Source organism: Caretta caretta, chromosome 13 (genome assembly GCF_965140235.1).
Source record: "Caretta caretta isolate rCarCar2 chromosome 13, rCarCar1.hap1, whole genome shotgun sequence".
In the NCBI taxonomy this organism is placed as follows: domain Eukaryota; kingdom Metazoa; phylum Chordata; order Testudines; family Cheloniidae; genus Caretta; species Caretta caretta.
Window position 1 is genome coordinate 39,148,467 of NC_134218.1, and position 19,437 is coordinate 39,167,903.

The window sequence follows — 19,437 nt, forward strand, 5'->3', positions numbered from 1 at the left end:
AATACAGGCAGCGCCATCTTGGTTACGGAACTACATGGCGTCGCTATATTTGGGAAGGAATTTAAAGGGGATAGCATCTTTGATGGAATTGTATAATTAGTTTGCTTTAACGGGCGCAGCCATCTTGATTTAGACAGTGGGCCTCCATTTTTTTTAAGGACAGTGATAGGCGCAGCCATTTTTGGGGAAGGGATTCATAGGGGCCGCCATATTGGTGAAGGATATTGTAGGGGCTGCCATGTTCGGACCGGAAATGATCGTAGCCGTCACCGTGGAAAGGCATTTTTTACCGTCGCCATCTTGCTAAAGGAAATTAATGGGCGCCGCCATCTTGTACCATATGTGGGGAAGGCATCCACTGGGCGCGGCCATATTGGCTCGTTCCTGGCCCTGCAGTTTTCGCCGTCTTGAAAGTGTATCCACGGGAACCCAGAAGAGTCAATTCGCGGACTCTCCTTCCCGTCCCCCCGAGATGAAGTGAGTTCTGCCCAGTCTCAGCCTGGGCTCAGAGCCCGGACGCCGGGGTTCCTGCCGGGTGGATCCAGTGCGTAGGGCTCTGAGACGGCAGACTGTGACTAGGGTGGACACGAACTGTGGGCCTCATGAACATGCAGCAGTTTCCAGCAGGCAGGATTTCAGTTAACCTGTGGAACTCACTGCCAGGGGATGGGCTGAGGTCAGAAGTAGAAGGGGGTTTGACACACAAGGAGCCACGTTCCTGGAAGCCAGGTCCAGCGACGGCCATTGGCCAAGCTAGTCAGGGACGCAGCCCCCTGCGCTAGGTGGCCCCAGAGCTCGGGGTGAATCCCTGGATAATTGCCCTGGTCTGTTGGCAGCCTGGAGCCGGGGCTGGCTGGGCCGTTGCTCTGACCCTGCCTGGCCATTCTTTGGTTCTCTGTCCAGTATCCCTGAATGCCTCGGTCCCTTTTCTGCCCCCTTCCCATTCCCTGTGAGTGGGGGAGGGGGCAGGGCAAAGTCAGGGTCAGAGGTCACATAATTAATAGTTTGACTCATTGGTTATTAACTTTTGGCTAATTATTAATGAGGACGCCAATGAGCCTCACAGGCCTGGACTCCTGGGTTCGATCCCCAGCTATGGGTGCAAATGTCCCCATTGCATGTAGATACTGTCAGGGGGGAAGCTTGCAGCATGGGGGCACTGTTGGAGGAGGCAGCTCACAGCGTGTGGGGTCACTGTCAGGGAAATTCACAGCTTGGGGGGCAATGTCAAGGAAGCTCGCAGTGAGGGGGAAGCTCGCAGCATGGGGGCACTGTCAGGGAAGCTCACAGCATGGGTGGGGGGAAGCTCACAGTGGTGGGGCACTGTTGGAGGAGGAAGCTCGCAGCATGGGGGCACTGTCAGGGAAGCTCACAGTGGGTGCAGCTTGCAGTATGGGGGCATTGTCAGGGAAGCTCGCAGCAGGCGCGGGGGAAGCTCGCAGCACTTATCTCCCCTGTCACGCTGCTGGCTCCCTTCCAGGGACCTTGGACCCGGCCCAGGGCCCAGCCCCCCCTTGTCAAGTTAAAGTCTCTGCCCCTCCCGGCTCTTCCTCTTTCTGTGAGGGGACGGAGGGGAACGTGCCAGGAGCGGTGAGTGTCTGTGCAGAGCCCTGGGGCCTCGCCTCCCGCCCCCGCAGAGCTGGGAGAGAACCCAGGAGTCCTGGCTTCTAGCCCCACTGCTCTACCCACTAGCCCCCACTCCGCTCACAGAGCTGGGGAAGAGAACCCAGGAGTCCGGGCTCCCAGCCCCCTGCTCTAACGCACTAGCCCCCCCGTTTCCCCTCTCCCCTATCTCCCCGCTGGGGGGCTGTCTGATGAGATCGGCGCCCCCTAGAGGGGAAAGGCCCCATGTCCCATCCTGCGCCCCCCCACCCTAACCCCTTCTCTCCCCTCTGCAGCCATGGCGCCCACCCCGCACTACGCCCCGGCCCCGCCGCAGGAGCCCGCCAGCCCCCCGGAGCCCCCCGTCAAGCTGCAGCGGGAGATCTCGCTGCTGAGCGGCATCTGCCTCATCGTGGGCAACATGATCGGGTCGGGCATCTTCGTCTCGCCCAAGGGCGTGCTCCTGCACAGCGCCTCCTATGGGCTGGCGCTGGCCGTGTGGGCCGTGGGCGGCCTCTTCTCCGTCTTCGGGGCGCTGTGCTACGCTGAGCTGGGCACCACCGTCACCAAGTCGGGGGCCAGCTATGCCTACATCCTGGAGGCCTTCGGGGGGCTGGCGGCCTTCGTCCGCCTCTGGGCCTCCCTCCTCATCATCGAGCCCACCAGCCAGGCCGTCATCGCCCTCACCTTCGCCAGCTACATGGTGCAGCCCGTCTTCCCCAGCTGCCCGGGGCCCTACGCCGCCCACCGCCTGCTGGCCGCCGTCTGCATCTGTGAGCGGGGGCTGGGGGCCGCAGGGAGGGGCACCGGCAGGGCTGGGGGGGGGACAGGGCTGGGCATGGGGGGGGCTGTGGGGCGGGAGTGAGGGGCAGCGGCAGGGCTGGGGGGGCAGGGGGCTGCGGGTCGGGAGTGAGGGGCAGCGGCAGGGCTGGGGGGGCAGGGGGCTGTGGGTCAGGAGTGAGGGGCAGTGGCAGGGCTCAGGGGGCAGGGGGCTGCGGGGCAGGGGGTGAGGGGCAGCGGCAGGGCTCTGGGGGCTGCGGGTCAGGAGTGAGGGGCAGCGGGCTGCAGGGCAGGAGTGAGGGGCAGGGGCAGCGGCAGGGCTGGGGGGGCAGGGGGCTGTGGGGCGGGAGTGAGGGGCAGCGGCAGGGCTGGGGGGGCAGGGGGCTGCGGGGCAGGGGGTGAGGGGCAGCGGCAGGGCTCTGGGGGCTGCGGGTCAGGAGTGAGGGGCAGCGGGCTGCGGGGCAGGAGTGAGGGGCAGGGGCAGCGGCAGGGCTGGGGGGGCAGGGGGCTGCGGGGCAGGAGTGAGGGGCAGGGGCAGCGGCAGGGCTGGGGGGGCAGGGGGCTGCGGGGCGGGAGTGAGGGGCAGCGGCAGGGCTGGGGGGGCAGGGGGCTGTGGGGCGGGAGTGAGGGGCAGCGGCAGGGCTGGGGGGGCAGGGGGCTGCGGGTTGGGAGTGAGGGGCAGCGGCAGGGCTGGGGGGGCAGGGGGCTGTGGGTCGGGAGTGAGGGGCAGTGGCAGGGCTCGGGGGGCAGGGGGCTGCGGGGCAGGGGGTGAGGGGCAGCGGCAGGGCTGGGGGGGCAGGGGGCTGCGGGGCAGGGGGTGAGGGGCAGCGGCAGGGCTGGGGGGGCAGGGGGCTGCGGGGCAGGGGGTGAGGGGCAGCGGCAGGGCTCTGGGGGCTGTGGGTCAGGAGTGAGGGGCAGCGGGCTGCAGGGCAGGAGTGAGGGGCAGGGGCAGCGGCAGGGCTGGGGGGGCAGGGGGCTGTGGGTCAGGAGTGAGGGGCAGTGGCAGGGCTCGGGGGGCAGGGGGCTGCGGGGCAGGGGGTGAGGGGCAGCGGCAGGGCTCTGGGGGCTGCGGGTCAGGAGTGAGGGGCAGCGGGCTGCGGGGCAGGAGTGAGGGGCAGGGGCAGCGGCAGGGCTGGGGGGGCAGGGGGCTGCGGGGTGGGAGTGAGGGGCAGCGGCAGGGCTGGGGGGGCAGGGGGCTGCGGGGCAGGAGTGAGGGGCAGGGGCAGCGGCAGGGCTGGGGGGGCAGGGGGCTGCGGGGCAGGAGTGAGGGGCAGGGGCAGCGGCAGGGCTGGGGGGGCAGGGGGCTGCGGGGTGGGAGTGAGGGGCAGCGGCAGGGCTGGGGGGGCAGGGGGCTGCGGGGTGGGAGTGAGGGGCAGCGGCAGGGCTGGGGGGGCAGGGGGCTGCGGGGCAGGAGTGAGGGGCAGGGGCAGCGGCAGGGCTGGGGGGTGGGAGTGAGGGGCAGCGGCAGGGCTGGGGGGGCAGGGGGCTGCGGGGTGGGAGTGAGGGGCAGCGGCAGGGCTGGGGGGGCAGGGGGCTGCGGGGCAGGAGTGAGGGGCAGGGGCAGCGGCAGGGCTGGGGGGGCAGGGGGCTGCGGGGTGGGAGTGAGGGGCAGCGGCAGGGCTGGGGGGGCAGGGGGCTGCGGGGCAGGAGTGAGGGGCAGGGGCAGCGGCAGGGCTGGGGGGGCAGGGGGCTGCGGGGCAGGAGTGAGGGGCAGGGGCAGCGGCAGGGCTGGGGGGGCAGGGGGCTGCGGGGTGGGAGTGAGGGGCAGCGGCAGGGCTGGGGGGGCAGGGGGCTGCGGGGTGGGAGTGAGGGGCAGCGGCAGGGCTGGGGGGGCAGGGGGCTGCGGGGCAGGAGTGAGGGGCAGGGGCAGCGGCAGGGCTGGGGGGTGGGAGTGAGGGGCAGCGGCAGGGCTGGGGGGGCAGGGGGCTGCGGGGTGGGAGTGAGGGGCAGCGGCAGGGCTGGGGGGGCAGGGGGCTGCGGGGCAGGAGTGAGGGGCAGGGGCAGCGGCAGGGCTGGGGGGGCAGGGGGCTGCGGGGCAGGAGTGTGGGGCATCATCTTCTCTCTCTCTCCTCCTCCGCTCTGGCTGTCACTCGCCCTTTGGCCCAGTCTCGCTCCTTGGACTCCTCCAACCCCCACTGGCAGAGAAGGAACCCCGGCGTCCTGGCTCCCAGCCCGCGCTCTGAGCCCGCGGCGGAGGGATGCTGGGCTTGGCGAGTGTGGGGCTCTGTCTGGCCGGCTGAGCCCACGGGGGGCAGGGGGTTGTGGGCTGGGCTCGGCTGATGGCCCCGCTGCTGAGTCGGGGATTCATTGCCGGATCCAGCTGCCGGAAAACGCCAAGTCAGGCCCCCACATTGCACCACCCCGTCACGCGGGCCTGCATGGGGGGCTGGGACGGCAGGGGCTGCGGGTCGGGAGTGAGGGGCATGGCGGGCGGGTGGGGGGCAGGGCCAGGCCGGGAGGGGTCTGCGGGGTGGGAGTGAGGGGCATAGCAGGCGGGTGGGGGGCAGGCCCAGGCCGGGAGGGGTCTGCGGGTTGGGAGTGAGGGGCATGGTGGGTGGGTGGGGGGCAGGCCCAGGCCCGGAGGGGGCTGCGGGTCGGGAGGGAGGGGCATGGTGGGTGGGTGGGGGGCAGGACCAGGCCCGTAGGGGCCCGTGGGGGGCCGTGGGGTGGGAGTGAGGGGCATGGGGGGCGGGTGGGGGGCAGGGCCAGGCCAGTGGGGGGCTGCAAGGCAGGAGTGAGGGGCATGGCGGGGTGGTGGCGGGGGGCAGGGCCAGGCCAGGAGGGGGCTGCGGGGTGGGAGTGAAGGGCATGGGGGGCAGGTGGGGTGCACGGCCAGGCTGGGAGGGGGCTGCGGGGTGGGAGTGAGGGGCATGGGGGGGCGGGAGAGGGGCAGGGCCGGGCCCGTGGGGGGCTGTGGGGCGGGAGTGAGGGGGGTGGGGGGCAGGGCCAGGCCGGGAGGGGGCCGTGGGGCGAGAGTGAGGGGCATGGAGGGCGGGTGGGGGGCAGGACCAGGCCCGTGGGGGGCCGTGGGTCAGGAGTGAGGGGAATGGGGGCGGGTGTGTCTGGGCCCAGCTGGAGAGGGGCAGGAATCTCTGGCCTTGTCCCCGGCTGCCCCCGGCGCTCGGCCCAGCCCCCAGGGCCCAGCGCCAGGATGGGGGGGGGACACCGGCCCCCCCCCTCCCCCCGGGCCGGGTCCAGCCGGGTTTATGAGTCTCCCAGTCACAACACGCCTGGGGAAAGATCAAGGCTGACGGGAAGTGGAGGAAAACAACAGGGAGGGGCGTGGGGCCCAGCGCCAGGGAGAGGACCCAGGAGTCCGGGCTCCTAGGGCCCCCTGCTCTGACCCACCGGCCCCTACTCCCCTCCCAGCGCCAGGGAGAGGACCCAGGAGTCCTGGCTCCCATGCCCCGCTCTAACCACGAGCCGCCACTCCTCTCTGGGAGACAGGAAAGAACCCAGGCATCCGGGGTGCGCAGGGGGCTCTGGGGCGACTCAGGGGGTCTCACGCTCTCTTGTCCCCCCAGGTCTCCTGACGTTCGTTAATTGCGCCTACGTGAAATGGGGGACGCGGGTGCAGGACGTCTCCACCTACGCCAAGCTGCTGGCGCTGCTGGCCGTGATCGTCGCCGGCGTCGTGCGCCTGGCACAGGGTAGGGCAGCCGGTGCCCCCCGGCCCTGCCCCCGGGGCCCCTCGCCGGCCCTGCCCCCGGGGGCCCTCAGCCCCGCCCCGGGGCCCCTCGCCGGCCCTGCCCCCGGGGCCCCTCAGCCCCTGCTGGCCCTGCCCCCGGGGGCCCTCAGCCCCGGCCCACAGCCCCCGGCGCCCCTCACCCCCCGACCCACAGCCTGTGCCCCCCACAGCCCTGCCCGTGCCCCCCAGCCGGCCGACTCCCTGCCTCCCCCTGCAGGACACTCCGAGCACTTCGCTGACCCCTTCGCGGGCTCCTCGCTGGCCGTGGGGGACCTGGCCCTGGCCCTCTACTCGGCCCTCTTCTCCTACTCGGGCTGGGACACCCTCAACTTCGTCACTGAGGAGATCAAGGACCCCGAGAGGTGGGTGCTGCTCCCTGGGGGCCGGGCCTGCCCCACAGATCTGGCCCCGCTGAGCTGGGACCGGTCCCACCCCTGCAGCTTGCCCCATAGATCTGCCCCCGCTGAGCTGGTGCGTGACCCATCCTCAGCCTGCCCCATAGATCCCCCCTGCCACTACTGAGCTGGGACCTGACCTGTCCCCCAGCCTGTGGGGCAGGGGGTGCGGCCTGGAGCCATGGCGCCCCCACCCTGTGACTGGGGAGCAGAGGGGGGCTGCTCCAGGAAGAAGGGTCTTGGGCTTTCCCTTCGCATTGTTGCCCCACTTCATTTGCGGGGTGTTTAACTCCCCACCTAGCATGTTGGCCCCCAAGCTGCCTCGGGGGTTGGACCGGGGGCTCCTCATTGGGACGCCCCAGGGTCAGTGAGTTGCAAGGACTGAGGGGGTTGGGAGGTGAGTGCAGGGGGCCCGTGGGGAGTCCATGGGGGGCTGGTTTGGGAGGTTGGAGGGGGGTCTGTGCAGGAGTCGGGTTGGGAGGTGATGGGGAGGTGTGGGGGGGCCGGGGTGGGAGGGGAGTTGGGGGGCATGTTGGGAGCCGGGCTGGGAGGCGAGGGGGGGTTCATGGGGGGCAGGGACGGGAGGCGAGGGGGTACATGGGGGGCGGGAGGCGAGGGGGTTCGTGGGGGGCCAGGGAGGGAGGTGAGGGGTTCGTGGGGGCCGGGGCTGACCAGCTGCGAGGCTCCGGCTCTGACCCGGCTCCGGCCCCAGGAACCTGCCGCTGGCCATCGGGGTCTCCATGCCGGTGGTGACGGCCATTTACCTGCTGACCAACGTGGCCTATTACACGGTGCTGGCGCCCGGCGAGCTGCTGGCCAGCGACGCCGTGGCTGTGGTGAGTAGCGGGGGGCGTGGGGGCAGGGCGTGGGGGGACCCCCCGGCCGGGCTCTCACCCCCCGTCTCCCCACAGAGCTTCGCCGACCGCGTCTTCGGCATCTTCAACTGGACCATCCCCCTGGCCGTGGCCCTGTCCTGCTTCGGGGGACTGAACGCCTCCATCCTCGCCGCCTCCAGGTGCCCCCCCGCCCCCCAGTTCCCCCACCCCGCAGCCCCCAGTGCCCCCTGCCTCCGGCCTGCAGCCCCCCAGTCCCCCCCCGCCCCGCAGCTCCCGCCAGCCCCCGTCCCGCAGCCCCCAGTGCCCCCTGCCTCGGACCTGCAGCCCCCCCTGCCCCGCAGCCCCCACCAGTCCCCATCCCGCGGCCCCCAGTGCCCCCTGCCTCCGACCTGCAGCTCCCCAGTGCCCCCTGCCTCCGGCCTGCAGCCCCCCAGTCCCCCCCGCCCGCAGCTCCCGCCAGCCCCCATCCCGCAGCCCCCAGTGCCCCCTGCCTCCGACCTGCAGCCCCCCAGTGCCCCCACACCCCACAGCTCCCCCACCCCGCAGCCCCCGTCCCGCAGCCCCCAGGGCCCCCTGCCTCGGACCTGGAGCCCCCCTGCCCCGCAGCCCCCGCCAGTCCCTGTCCCGCGGCCCCCAGTGCCCCCTGCCTCCGACCTGCAGCCCCCCAGTGCCCCCACACCCCACAGCTCCCCCACCCCGCAGCCCCCGTCCCGCAGCCCCCAGGGCCCCCTGCCTCGGACCTGCAGCCCCCCAGTGCCCCCCGGCACCCCCTGCCCCCCACCCTGCAGCCCCTCTGTGCCCCCATCCCGCAGCCCCCAGTGCAGCCCCACAGTGCCCCCACCCCTGACCCGCAGCCCCTGGCATCCCCCTCCCGTGACCCCCAGGCCCTGAGTGCCCCCCACCCCCATGACCCCCAGCCCCTCTGCGCCGCGCCCCACCCCCCCTGACACTCTGCTCTGCCCCAGGCTGTTTTTCGTGGGCTCGCGGGAGGGGCACCTGCCCGACGCCCTCTGCATGATCCACGTGGAGCGATTCACCCCCGTGCCGGCCCTGCTCTTCAACGTGAGCCCCACACGCCGGGGGGGCGCGGGATGGACCATCCCCCGTGGGGGGGTATGGGATGGACCACGGCTGGGGCCACGGGCCAGACCGTTCCCCGTGGGGGGGTATGGGATGGACCACGGCTGGGGCCTCGGGATGGACCATTCCCCATGGGGGAGTATGGGATGGACCACGTCAGGAGCCACGGGATGGACCACTCCCCATGGGGAGGTATGGGATGGACCATGACTGTGGCCATGGGACGGACCATTCCCCACGGGGGGGTATGGGATAGACCACAGCTGTGGCCACGGGCCAGACCATCCCCCAGGGTTTGCCATGGGACCGATCATACCCATGGGCCAGATCACGGCTAGGGGCAAGGGTGGGGGAAAGGGACAGACTACAGACCACGACGGGTTATGGGAGACACCACCCCACAAGGGCAGATTTCACACCCTGGAAGAGTCCAGTTTTCCTGGAGGCCCAGGGGTTGTGGAATGCAATGGGAAAGTCCATTTGCCTGAGCTAGTGGGGGCAGGAGTCAGGTCAGTCCATTCCCTCCACCACCCACGCTTGAGGGCATCCCTTGGGACAGTCCATCCATGCCCCTGATGGGGGGGGCACTATCCCACGGATCAGTCCATTGCCCTGTCTCTAAGGGGGGGGGTGTTCCTGTGGGTCAGCCCATTACCCCAATGGGGAGGGTTGTCCCAAAGGTCAGTCCATGGCCCTGTCTTGGGAGGGGTGTGTCCCCCTTGGGTCAGTCCATCTCCCTGAGGGGGGTCTCCCCCTCTCCCAGGGGGCCATGGCTCTGGTCTATCTCTGCGTGGAGGACATCTTCCAGCTCATCAACTACTACAGCTTCAGCTACTGGTTCTTCGTGGGCCTGTCCATCGCCGGGCAGCTCTACCTGCGCTGGAAGGAGCCCGACAGGCCCCGCCCACTCAAGGTAAGGCCCCACCCCCTCCCACAATCCTCTGGGGGCAGTGTCTCCCCCTCTGACTCCCTGCCCATCCCACAATGCCTTGGGGCAGCGTCTCCCCCCATGGGCTCCCGTCTTGGCCCACCGTGCCCCGGGGCAGCCGCTCTCCCCTTGCCCCACCGTGCCCCGGGGCGGCCGCTCTCCCCTTGCCCCCCGGCCCCGCCGTGCCCCGGGGCGGCCGCTCTCCCCTTGCCCCCCGGCCCCGCCGTGCCCCGGGGCGGCCGCTCTCCCCTTGCCCCCCGGCCCCGCCGTGCCCCGGGGCGGCCGCTCTCCCCTTGCCCCGCCGTGCCCCGGGGCGGCCGCTCTCCCCTTGCCCCCCGGCCCCGCCGTGCCCCGGGGCGGCCGCTCTCCCCTTGCCCCCCGGCCCCGCCGTGCCCCGGGGCGGCGGCTCACCCCCTGGCTGTCTCCCCAGTTGAGCATCGTCTTCCCGCTGTTTTTCTGCCTGTGCACCGTGTTCCTGGTGGCCGTCCCGCTCTACACCGACCCCCTCAACTCGCTCATCGGCATCGGCATCGCGCTCTCAGGGCTGCCCGTCTACTTCCTGCTGGTGCGGAGCCCGGACACCCGCCGGCCCCGCTGGCTGCGGGCGGCCGTGGGTGAGTGAGACCCGCCGGTGCCCCCCGCTCCCAACCCACAACCCCCGGCCCCGCCGGCGCCCCTCGCTCCCGACCCGCAGCCCCCCTGGCACCCCCCGCGCCCGACCCGCAGCCCCCGCCAGCCCAGCCCGGAGCCCCTCACTCCTGACCCGCAGCCCCTGCTAGCCCAGCCTTGGACCCCCCCAGCCGTACTATGCCCCTCACTCCTGACCCACAGCCCCCACTAACTGTCCCGCTCTCTCTGCAGCCGGCGTCTCCCGCCACATCCAGCTGCTGTGCCGGGCCGTGGTGACGGAGCTGGACCCTGACGACAGTCGCCCCAAATCCCAGTGACGGAGCCAGTGGGGAAGGGGCACCTTCCCTCCCCCCAAGACCCACTCCTCTTTAATTTATTGGCCCCCTCGGCCCTGGTGTCGGGGCACCACCAGCCCCGCCCTTGCCTCGGAAGCAGCTGCTACCAATAAACCAGCATCACTCCAGTCACAGCCGGCTCCGGGTGTCATCTGTCCGCTCCCTGCCCTCCCCCAGAGAACCCCACCTCTCCCCCCGGAGATCCCCTTCCTCCTCCTCTGCCCCACCACTGGGTTCCCAGTTCCCCCCATGCACTGTGCTCCCTGCCTCTCTCCTGCCCCATAGCCCCTTCTGCCTCCTGTCCTCCAACCTGGGAATGAGCCCCTCAATCTCGCCCCCACGCTCCCCCCAACAAGACCTCAGTCCGCGCACTCCCCTGCCCCCCAGTAGTAGAGGGGTCTCCAACCCTACCCCCCACCTCCCAAGCAGAGTCCAATGGCACCAGCGGGTGGGTGATGAGTCCTTTATTGGCTCAGACCCACCCCCTGAGCAGAGTCCGGACTGGGGAGAGGTGGGTGCCCACTGGTGGCGGTTCTGAGGTCCTGGGGGTCCAGCGATGTCTGTGGGGCAGGTCTCAGCCCAGCGTGTCCTGCCAGGGCCTCTTTGGGCGGGGGCTGGAGCTGGTGCTACTGGCCCCACCCTCCTTCTGCTGCAAGGGGTTGTGGGAGAAGGTCTGGCGCAGAGGTCCTAGGGGGAGAGATGGGGTGAGATGGGGTGGGGGGGACACCCCTCTGGGGCAGTGGCCCGAGCATGCAGGGGGGTCCCATAGTTGCAGGGGTTGGGGGGGGGCACAGACCTTTTGCGGCCAGGGCGAGGTGATTCTTGACCCGCCGCTCGCGCTCCTGCAGCTGCTGGGCCAGCTGGGCGTCCTTCCAGCCTGCGCGGGACGGGAGGGAGGGGTTAGCCCCCGCCTGTGCTGAGCCCTCCTCCCCCCGCCCCCCCGGGTCACTCACCGGCCCGCAGGCTCTGGACAAAGCCCTGGCGCGCGGGCAGCAGGGCCGGGTCATGCTGGACGCGGTCGGGGATGCGGAGCCGGGCGCGGATGGCCGGGACCCGCAGGAGCCCGACCTGCGCCAGGGAGAACAGGTTGGATGTCAGCCAGTAGGTGAAGATGGCCTGGGGGAGATGGGGCAGTGTCAGGTGGGTGCCGGGGGGAGATCGGGGCCAGGCCCCCTCCCCCCAGCTGTCCTTCTCCCCCCCACGAGGCTCTCACCGTGGGGAAGCTGATGGTCAGCGGCAGGATCACCAGCGGCATCACCCGGAAAACCGTCTTCATCACCTTCAGGTTGGGGTTGTCCACCCCGGACTCCGCCCCCAGCTGCCGGGGGGGGGGGGGACGACACATAGGGGGCAGGGTTAGAGACAGGCACCACCCCCAGAGATGCCCCCACCAAATGAAAAGCAACCCAACTGAGGCTCGTTTCCTGTAGGCCCTCTAGTATTCTTGTAACACCCCAGGCCAGAGCAGCCAACTGGCTCCTTGTTTCCTGTAGGCCCTACACTATTGCTGTCCTGCCCTGGCCAGCTGGGTACAGCCGCCAACTGGCCCTTTATTTATGATCCTTTCTAGCATATTACTGTAGGTCCTACGCGATCGTCATTCCTCTGCTGGCCAGCCAGGAGTGCGAGAGCAGAGCCCCGCCCTTCACCCCCCGCTTCCCTTCCCAGTGCGTTTACAGGAGCCCCACTGCTCTTTCTTTACTGTAGGTCCTATATTATTTTCATCCCTCTCCCAGGCAGCGGGGGCGCTCCAGCGTAATGAGCACAGTCCTGCCCTTCGCCCGTTTACAGCCAGCTCCTGGCTCCCTTGTTTCGTGTAGGTCCTACACTACCGCGCACCCCCCCCAGGCTCACCTCCAGGATAAGCCACATGGTCCCGGTGACGACGAGGGGCAGGACGTAGAGGGGGTCGGCTGCCGTCAGATCCACGAACCACGCCAGGCCGCCGCTCTGCATGCTGGGCACGGGCAGGGCGGCCATCTCCCGCAGTGCGATGAAAAACGAGATAAAGACGGGGGCCTGGAGCAGGGGCAGAGACGAGGGTCAGAGCCATGGAGAGATGGGGGGCTGTGGGTTGGGAGTAAGGGGCACCGGGAGGGCCAGGCTAGCAGGGGCTGCAAGTCGTGAGTGAGGGGCACTGGCGGGGCTGGGCTAGCAGGGGGCTGCGGGTCAGCAGTGAGGGGCAGGGCGGGGCCTTAGGCAGGGGGCGGAGCCTTACCTGGACGAGGGGCACCAGGAACCCCCGTACGGGGTTGACGTCGTGGGCCTTCTGGTACAGATTCAGTTCCGAATACAACTTGGAGACTGGGGGGAGGAAGGGGGAGTTAGGGGCTCGGCTCTGATCTCTCAGCCCTCCACAAACCCCCTAAGCTCCTCCCCCTCCCAATGTCTGCACTATCTCGGAGGCCCTTAGGCTTGACCCCAGGCGTCACCTTCCTGGCTCCCAAGCCCCGCCCTTGGCTCTAGACTCCACCCTTCAACCCTCAGGCTCCTCCCCCTCTTGCTGACTCCACCCACTTCCTGCCAAATTTCTACCCCCATCCCTTGTCTCCATCCCCCTTATCTCCCCACCCACCCCAGGTCCCTCCCCCTCCCTTGGCTCCGCCCCCAGCCCTCACACTCAAACTGGTTGCCGGAGCGCTTGGCGTCCTGCATGCGCTGTGTGAGCCGGGTGATCTCGGGCAGGTGGTTGTTCAGTTTGGCGGCCTCCCGCTGCCCCTTCACGATGAGCGGGAAGACCAGGCAGCGTGCCGCCACCGTGCCTAGAGAAGAGAGCGTTACCCACAATGCACCGGGCAGCGTGCCCCCACGTGCCTGGAGAAGAGAGCGTTACCCACAAGGCACCGGGCAGCGCGCCCCCACGTGCCTGGAGAAGAGAGCGTTACCCACAAGGCAATGGGCAGACCTCCCCCGGGCCTGGTGGGGGAAGATAGGATTACCCACAATGCACTGCACAGGCTGCCCCCATACTTTGGGGGGGAGTGTTACCCACAGTGCGTTGTTGGTAGCTCTCTCCGGACCTGGGGGTGACGCCCAGCCCCCCGCTATCCCAGCATGCCCCTCACCGGCCACAATGGCGCCCCACCAGGGCAGCCCCAGGTCGGCGTGCAGGAACTCCAGCAGGTTCTGGATCAGCCCCACGGGCGTGTAGGAGCCGAGCCCCAGCTCTGCCAGCCCCAGCTCCGGCACCTCCGCCAGCTCCCCCCCGGGCACCGTGCCCCCCAGGGCTGGGGGCGGAGCAGCCGCGGGGGGCAGTACCTGGGGAGAGAAGACAATGAGACAGAGGCACCCCTCGCTCTCAACCCACAGCACCAGCCTGGCCCTGCCCCAAAAGTGCCCCTCACTCCCGACCCGCAGCCCCCTGCCAGCCCAGCCCTACCCCCCCACCCACCGATGCCCCTCACTCCCAACCCGCAGCCCCCTCCTAGCCCAGGCCTGCCCCCCCACCCACCGCTGCCCCTCACTCCTGACCCACAGCCCAGCCCTGCCCCCCCATCCACCGCTGCCCCTCACTCCCGACCTGCAGCCCCCTGCCAGCCCAGCCCTACCCCTCACTCCCGACCCGCAGCACCCTGCCAGCCCAGCCCTGCCCCCCCATCCACCGCTGCCCCTCACTCCCGACCCGCAGCCCCCTGCCAGCCCAGCCCTACCCCTCACTCCCGACCCGCAGCACCCTGCCAGCCCAGCCCTGCCCCCCCATCCACCGCTGCCCCTCACTCCCGACCCGCAGCCCCCTGCCAGCCCAGCCCTGCCCCTCACTCCCGACCCGCAGCCCCCTGCCAGCCCAGCCCTACCCCCCCACCCACCGATGCCCCTCACTCCCAACCCGCAGCCCCCTCCTAGCCCAGGCCTGCCCCCCCACCCACCGCTGCCCCTCACTCCTGACCCACAGCCCCCTGCCAGCCCAGCCCTGCCCCCCCCACCGATGCCCCTCACTCCCGACCCGCAGCCCCCTGCCAGCCCAGCCCTGCCCCCCCCACCGATGCCCCTCACTCCCGACCCGCAGCCCCCTGCCAGCCCAGCCCTGCCCCCCCCCCCACCGGTGCCCCTCACTCCCGACCCGCAGCCCCTCACCTGGGCCGCGCTGCTTTGGCACCGGGCCGGGGGCGGCCGCAGGGTGAGTCGGGGGCGCAGGGGAGCCCCACGCGGGGCGTTTCCATGGAGCCAGGCAGAGGGGGCTCCGCCCCTGTAGATCTGGGGGGAGAAAAGGGGGAAGGGGATCGGTGACCTTTGACCTCGTCATGCCAAGCATCAGGGCTCCCCCTGGTCACCTGTGAACCCCGAGGGGAGGGTCACGACCCCTGCTCCCCAGAGACCTTTGACCCCATGACCTTTGACCCCAGGCTGATCGCAGGTTAAGCCCCAAGGGGGCGTGTCTTTCCCTTTTCCGTGTCGTCACCAGCGGGGTCATGCCCGCGGACCCCTCGTGCTCCCCCACCTCAGAGGTCACGACCTTCGACCTCTACAGCACCGAGATGACAGCGGCGGCGGGTCCCAAGCCCCAGACCACGTGACCCCCGGGGTTCCCCCGCCCCGCTTCCCTAAGGTCATGACCGCTGTGACGTCACAGGGTGCCCCCGGATCCCACCTGCGTGTGGAGCCCCCTGAGGAGCGGGACGAGCTCCGGGGGTCCCAGCCGGCGCCAGCCCCGCCTCGCAGCCGCACAAGCCGCCATGTTCCCGGGGAGGAGCCGCCCCCCGCCGCGCGCCCGCCTTCTGAGCCAGCGCAGTGGTGCATGCGACGCCGTGGCGAAGCGAGCGCAGCCATGTTGTTTATGGGCACGCATCGCGTGTTGGTACAGCCAGGCGCCATCTTGAGTGCGGGCAGTATCCCCACCTCTGGATTATGGGCAGCGGCCATCTTCGATGGTGGCAACAACCCGGCAACGCGTACGCGTGGGCGTGGGCGCCGTCCTGGCTGGCGGCGTCCGTCCGCGGCGTGTGTCAGCCATATTGAATGAGGGCAGCGTCCCAGTGTTCTGAAGAGGCAACCATGATGAGAAAGGGCTGGCGCGCGTGCGTGTTCGGAAGGCGGCCATGTTAGCTGAAGGCATGGTCACATGATTTGTTACCAAAGGCGGCCATATCGAGAAAGGGCAACGCCTCCATTGACCGGATGTCCGCCGGCAGCCATAGTGAATGTGGCAAAGCGTGGCTAAGAGCAGGGGTGGCGGCCATTTTGAGTGTGGTCTGCCCTGCGCAGATGTGCCTTTGAGTGCATGGTGGCAGCCATATTTAATTTTGGCAAAGGACTCTTGGGGCCATTTTAGGTGAGGGCAAGGGGGCCCCCTCGCCGGCCACCGGTCTGAGGGCGCCCTGGAGGCAGCCATATTGGATGTGTCCCCAAAATGTGACCTCAGACTTATACCGGTCTTAAAGGGACCGGCCCCGCGGCCCCCCCCCCCCCGGCAGCCATTAGCCCCCTCCCCCTTCCCAGGGCCGGGGAGAGAACCCAGGAGTCCGGGCTCCCAGGCTGAGACTCCGCCCTCGTTCCCCTGCACATCCGCCCATGTGACCGATGCCACCGCGTGCCCGCAATGCCCCCTGCCACGCCCGCTGGCCAGCCGGACCCTCCCGGCACCGGAGACTCCGGGACACACTCCGGACGCCGGGGACTGGCACAGTCTCACCCCAGGCGGGGGCACGTCCACTGCCCCGGCCGCTCGGCCGCGGGCCCCAGACCGGCGAGTCCCCAACAAAAACCTTCAGCAACCCGCTCCGGCCAGAGACGGCTGAACGGGAATTAATTTGCAAGCTGGATACAATTAACTTAGGCTTGAACAGAGACAGGGAGTGGATGGGTCATTACACAAAGTAAAACTATTTCCCCTTGTTTATTCCCCCCCCCCCCCGTTCCCTCTTCCTCAGGTGTTCTTGTCAACTGCTGGAAATGGCCCGCCTTGATTATCACTACAAAAGCCCCCCCCGCCCCCGGCTGGTAATAGCTCACCTGACCTGGTCACTCTGGTTACAGTGTGTAGGGTAACACCCGTTAGAATCACAGAATCCTAGAACCCGGGGTGGGAAGCGACCTCAGGAGGTTCTAGTCCAACCCCCTGCTCAAAGCAGGACCGATCCCCAACTAAATCATCCCAGCCAGGGCTCTGTCAAGCCTGGCCTTAAAAATATCCAAGGAAGGAGATTCCACCCCCTCCCTAGGTAACGCTCTCCAGTGCTTCACCACCCTCCTCGTGAAAAAGTTTTTCCTAATATCCAATCTAAACCTCCCCCACTGCAACTTGAGACCATTACTCCTCGTTCTGTCATCTGCTACCACTGAGAGCAGTCCAGAGCCATCCTCTATGGAACCACCTCTCAGGTAGTTGAAAGCAGCTACCAAATCCCACCTCAGTGCTGCATCCAGTGGCTGGGGTATCTGAGAGGAAGCATGGGCTAGTGGTTAGGGGCTGGCACTTACCCAAGACAGGGCTCAATTCCCTGCTCCTGCCACAGATTCCCTATGCCTCAGCTAGATGGAGATAAGAACCCTGCAGGGGGGCATCAGGCCTGGGAGCTGCTCCAGTGCTGGGAGGCACCTGGTCCCACCAGCGTCTCTCCTCACGTTTCCAGTCCTGCCAGTGTGTGAAGCCTCACCAGTCCTGTGAGCTTGGGAGAACAGGAACCCAGGACTTTCAGCCACCAATGAGATTCGCAGGCTAAGGCCTGGGCCCGAGTAGACCAGGGGAGACGTCTCCTAAAGGTCTAAAACCAAAAGAGGGAAGCAGCACCATTGTTTCATGTTCTGTGTGTATATAAATCTCCCCACTGTATTTTCCACTGTCTGCATCCAATGAAGTGAGCTGTAGCTCAAGAAAGCTTATGCTCAAATAGTCTCTAAGGTGCCACAAGTCCCCCTGTTCTTTCTGCGGATACAGACGAACACGGCTGCTGCTCTGAGAGCTAATGACAGAGTCTCAGGTGAGTCTGGGACCCTTGGGAATAAAATGCTGCAGGGGCCGGAGCGGCCTCCGTCTGAGGGCAGAGGATACGGTGCCAGACTGCTCAGCGGGCAGAAGACACGGCAGAGGGCTGTAAACCTGAGGCAGAGACAGTGACTAGGGCCGTTCATATAACACAAGAACCAGGGGTCGCTCGATGAACTGAACAAATGTAGAGAAGTATTTCTTCCTCCGCCACATGGTTAACCTGTGGAACTCACTGCCAGGGGATCATGTGAGACCAAAAGGGTTTTGACACACAATGAGCCATGTTCCTGGGTCCAGCGATGGCTATTGGCCAAGTCGGGGATAGACCACAAGACTCCTGGCTCCCAGCTCCTCCTCTAACCACCAGCCCCCACTTCCCTCCCAGAGCCAGGGAGAGAATCCAGGCGTCCTGGCTCCCAGGCTCAGACTCCGCCCCCAAGGTGTTTTTGTGATTCACACCGATGGGCCAGGCAGTGGCTGGGGAAGTGAAAGCAGCTAATTAAAGAGCCCCGGGGGACGCCGGGTGTATTGAAGAGGCCTGTGGTTTGAGTGGGTGCAATGGGAGAAATGGCCACATGGCGGCAGCAGAGTTGAGGCAGCTCCAGTGTCCTGAACTGACTCTGCCTCCCCTTCCCAACCCAAGAACCCAGGAGTCCGGGCTCCTACCCCCCTGCCCCATACAGCCCACTCCCCTCCCCGAGCCAGGGAGAGAACCCAGGCGTCCGGGCTCCTTCTACATCCCTCAAAAGTCAGTGTTGATAAATGCAAAGTAACGTACAATGGGAAAAAATAACCCCCCTCTACAGACACAATGATGGGGGCTAAATTAGCTGCTGCGACGCGAGAGATCTCGGAGCCACCGTTCATTCCCGGCAAACAGCCGCTCGCTGCCCAGCCGCCCTCGGAAAAGCTCCCGGCGCGTTAGGAGAGAGAACGAGACAGGAAACCCCAGTGCCCACCCCTGGCATCCCAGTGCCCACCCCTGGCATCCCGCACACACAGATCCAGGGCACTGGGAGAAAGGCCAGAACCAGGCTGCGGGGGCTGGAGTGGGCTCTGTGCGAGGAGAAATGACAAAGTTGGGGCCTGCTCAGGAGGGAGAAGGGGCCACCATGGGGCCACGGCAGAGGGCCGGGGTGGAGAGTGTGACAAGGGCCTTGTTATTTGCTCCTTCACATAACACAAGAATTAGGGGTCACCCAATGAAAGGAAGAGGTGGCAGCTTTAAAACAAACCTAGGGAAGTATTTCTTCCCATGGCGCCAAATTAACCTGTGGAACTCACTGCCAGGGGATGGTCTGAGGCCAGAAGTAGAAGGGGTTTGACACACAGTGAGTCACGTTCCTGGAGGCTGGGTCCAGTGATGGCTATTGGCCAAGGTGGCCAGGGATGCAGCCCCCTGCGCCAGGTGGCTCCAGAGCTCGGGCTGCCAGGAGCTGGGACTGGGTGACAGGGGACGGGTCACTTGGTGATTCCCTGTTCTGTTCATCCCCTCTGGGGCACCTGGCACTGGCCACTGTCAGCAGACAGGAGACGGTGGGGGGGGGGGGGGGCTGTGTGGGGCCCCAGAGTCTGGGAGGCAGGAGCTGTGGGGGGCCACTTTGGGGGCCCCACAGGCCCAGGGGATTAGCAGGGGGCCGGGAGCAGCCCACTCTGCTTTCCTCACCCCGGCCCCAACCGTGTTGCCTGGGTGAGGGGGCTTGGGGGAGAGATCCCTCCTCCTGCCACCCACTCACCGCTGGGAAGCGGAGCGGCCCGGCCCCAGTGGAGCAGGGGGAAGGGGAAGAGGTGGAGCCGAGGGAGTTGTCTGGGGCCCCACACCACCTAGGGATGGCCCTGCCCCTTGCAGTGGGTACAGCCCACGGGACGGGGCTGGCTGGGGGACGGGGCTGGTCACCGGGGCTGGTCCTGCCGTGTATGCAGCATGCAGTTGCCTAGGGCACCGTGACATTTGGTGCCCCAAATCTCATGGTGCCCTACGCAGCTGCGTATGCCTAGGGACGGCCCTGTTGACACAGTCTGGCCGTTCTCATGTTCCCTTCCCAAAGATGGGGATAGACCGCAGGACTCCTGGCTCCCAGCCCCTCCTCTAACCAGCAGAGCCCGCTCCCCTCCCAGAGCCAGGGAGAGAACCCCGGAGTCCGGGCTCCCAGGCTCAGACCCCGCCCCCGAGGTGTTTTTGTGATTCACACCGATGGGCCAGGCAGTGGCTGGGGAAGTGAAAACAGCTAATTAAAG

General features: G+C 68.1%; 2 protein-coding genes across 3 annotated transcripts; one reads left to right on the forward strand and one right to left on the reverse strand.

Moving 5' to 3' along the window:
* The first annotated feature begins 458 nt into the window (after positions 1–458).
* Positions 459–10,406, forward strand: SLC7A7 (solute carrier family 7 member 7). Of its 2 annotated transcripts, none has more exons than XM_048820137.2 (10): positions 459–477; positions 1,899–2,375; positions 5,907–6,032; positions 6,288–6,432; positions 7,178–7,301; positions 7,377–7,480; positions 8,267–8,363; positions 9,145–9,294; positions 9,740–9,923; positions 10,171–10,406. In XM_048820137.2, exons 2-10 carry the CDS (start codon positions 1,901–1,903, stop codon positions 10,254–10,256), a joined length of 1,491 nt encoding a protein of 496 aa, XP_048676094.1. In that variant the 5' UTR covers positions 459–477; positions 1,899–1,900; the 3' UTR covers positions 10,257–10,406. The 2 variants fall into 2 exon arrangements, with proteins under 2 accessions (XP_048676094.1, XP_048676095.1); XM_048820138.2 differs by lacking the exon at positions 459–477 and adding an exon at positions 1,532–1,590.
* A 317-nt stretch (positions 10,407–10,723) lies between these two features.
* OXA1L (OXA1L mitochondrial inner membrane insertase) lies at positions 10,724–14,997 on the reverse strand. Its single transcript, XM_075118976.1, has 10 exons — positions 14,863–14,997; positions 14,349–14,468; positions 13,340–13,532; positions 12,893–13,036; positions 12,493–12,578; positions 12,129–12,293; positions 11,488–11,592; positions 11,228–11,390; positions 11,071–11,151; positions 10,724–10,961 (listed from the first exon to the last, which is right to left on the reverse strand). The coding sequence occupies exons 1-10, from the start codon at positions 14,947–14,949 to the stop codon at positions 10,849–10,851; spliced, it is 1,257 nt and encodes a 418-aa protein (XP_074975077.1). The 5' UTR covers positions 14,950–14,997; the 3' UTR covers positions 10,724–10,848.
* Between the last annotated feature and the right edge of the window lie 4,440 nt (positions 14,998–19,437).

Coding starts and splice junctions, on each gene's coding strand:
- SLC7A7 (XM_048820137.2), top strand. CDS start 1,901: ATGGCGCCCACCCCGCACTACGCCCCGGCCCCGCCGCAGGAGCCCGCC. Junction 6,033..6,287: donor CGTCGTGCGCCTGGCACAGG/GTAGGGCAGCCG, acceptor CTCCCCCTGCAG/GACACTCCGAGCACTTCGCT. Junction 9,924..10,170: donor CTGGCTGCGGGCGGCCGTGG/GTGAGTGAGACC, acceptor CTCTCTCTGCAG/CCGGCGTCTCCCGCCACATC.
- OXA1L (XM_075118976.1), bottom strand. CDS start 14,949: ATGGCGGCTTGTGCGGCTGCGAGGCGGGGCTGGCGCCGGCTGGGACCC. Junction 12,579..12,892: donor CTCCGGCAACCAGTTTGAGT/GTGAGGGCTGGG, acceptor TCCTCCCCCCAG/TCTCCAAGTTGTATTCGGAA. Junction 10,962..11,070: donor CCTCGCCCTGGCCGCAAAAG/GTCTGTGCCCCC, acceptor CTCTCCCCCTAG/GACCTCTGCGCCAGACCTTC.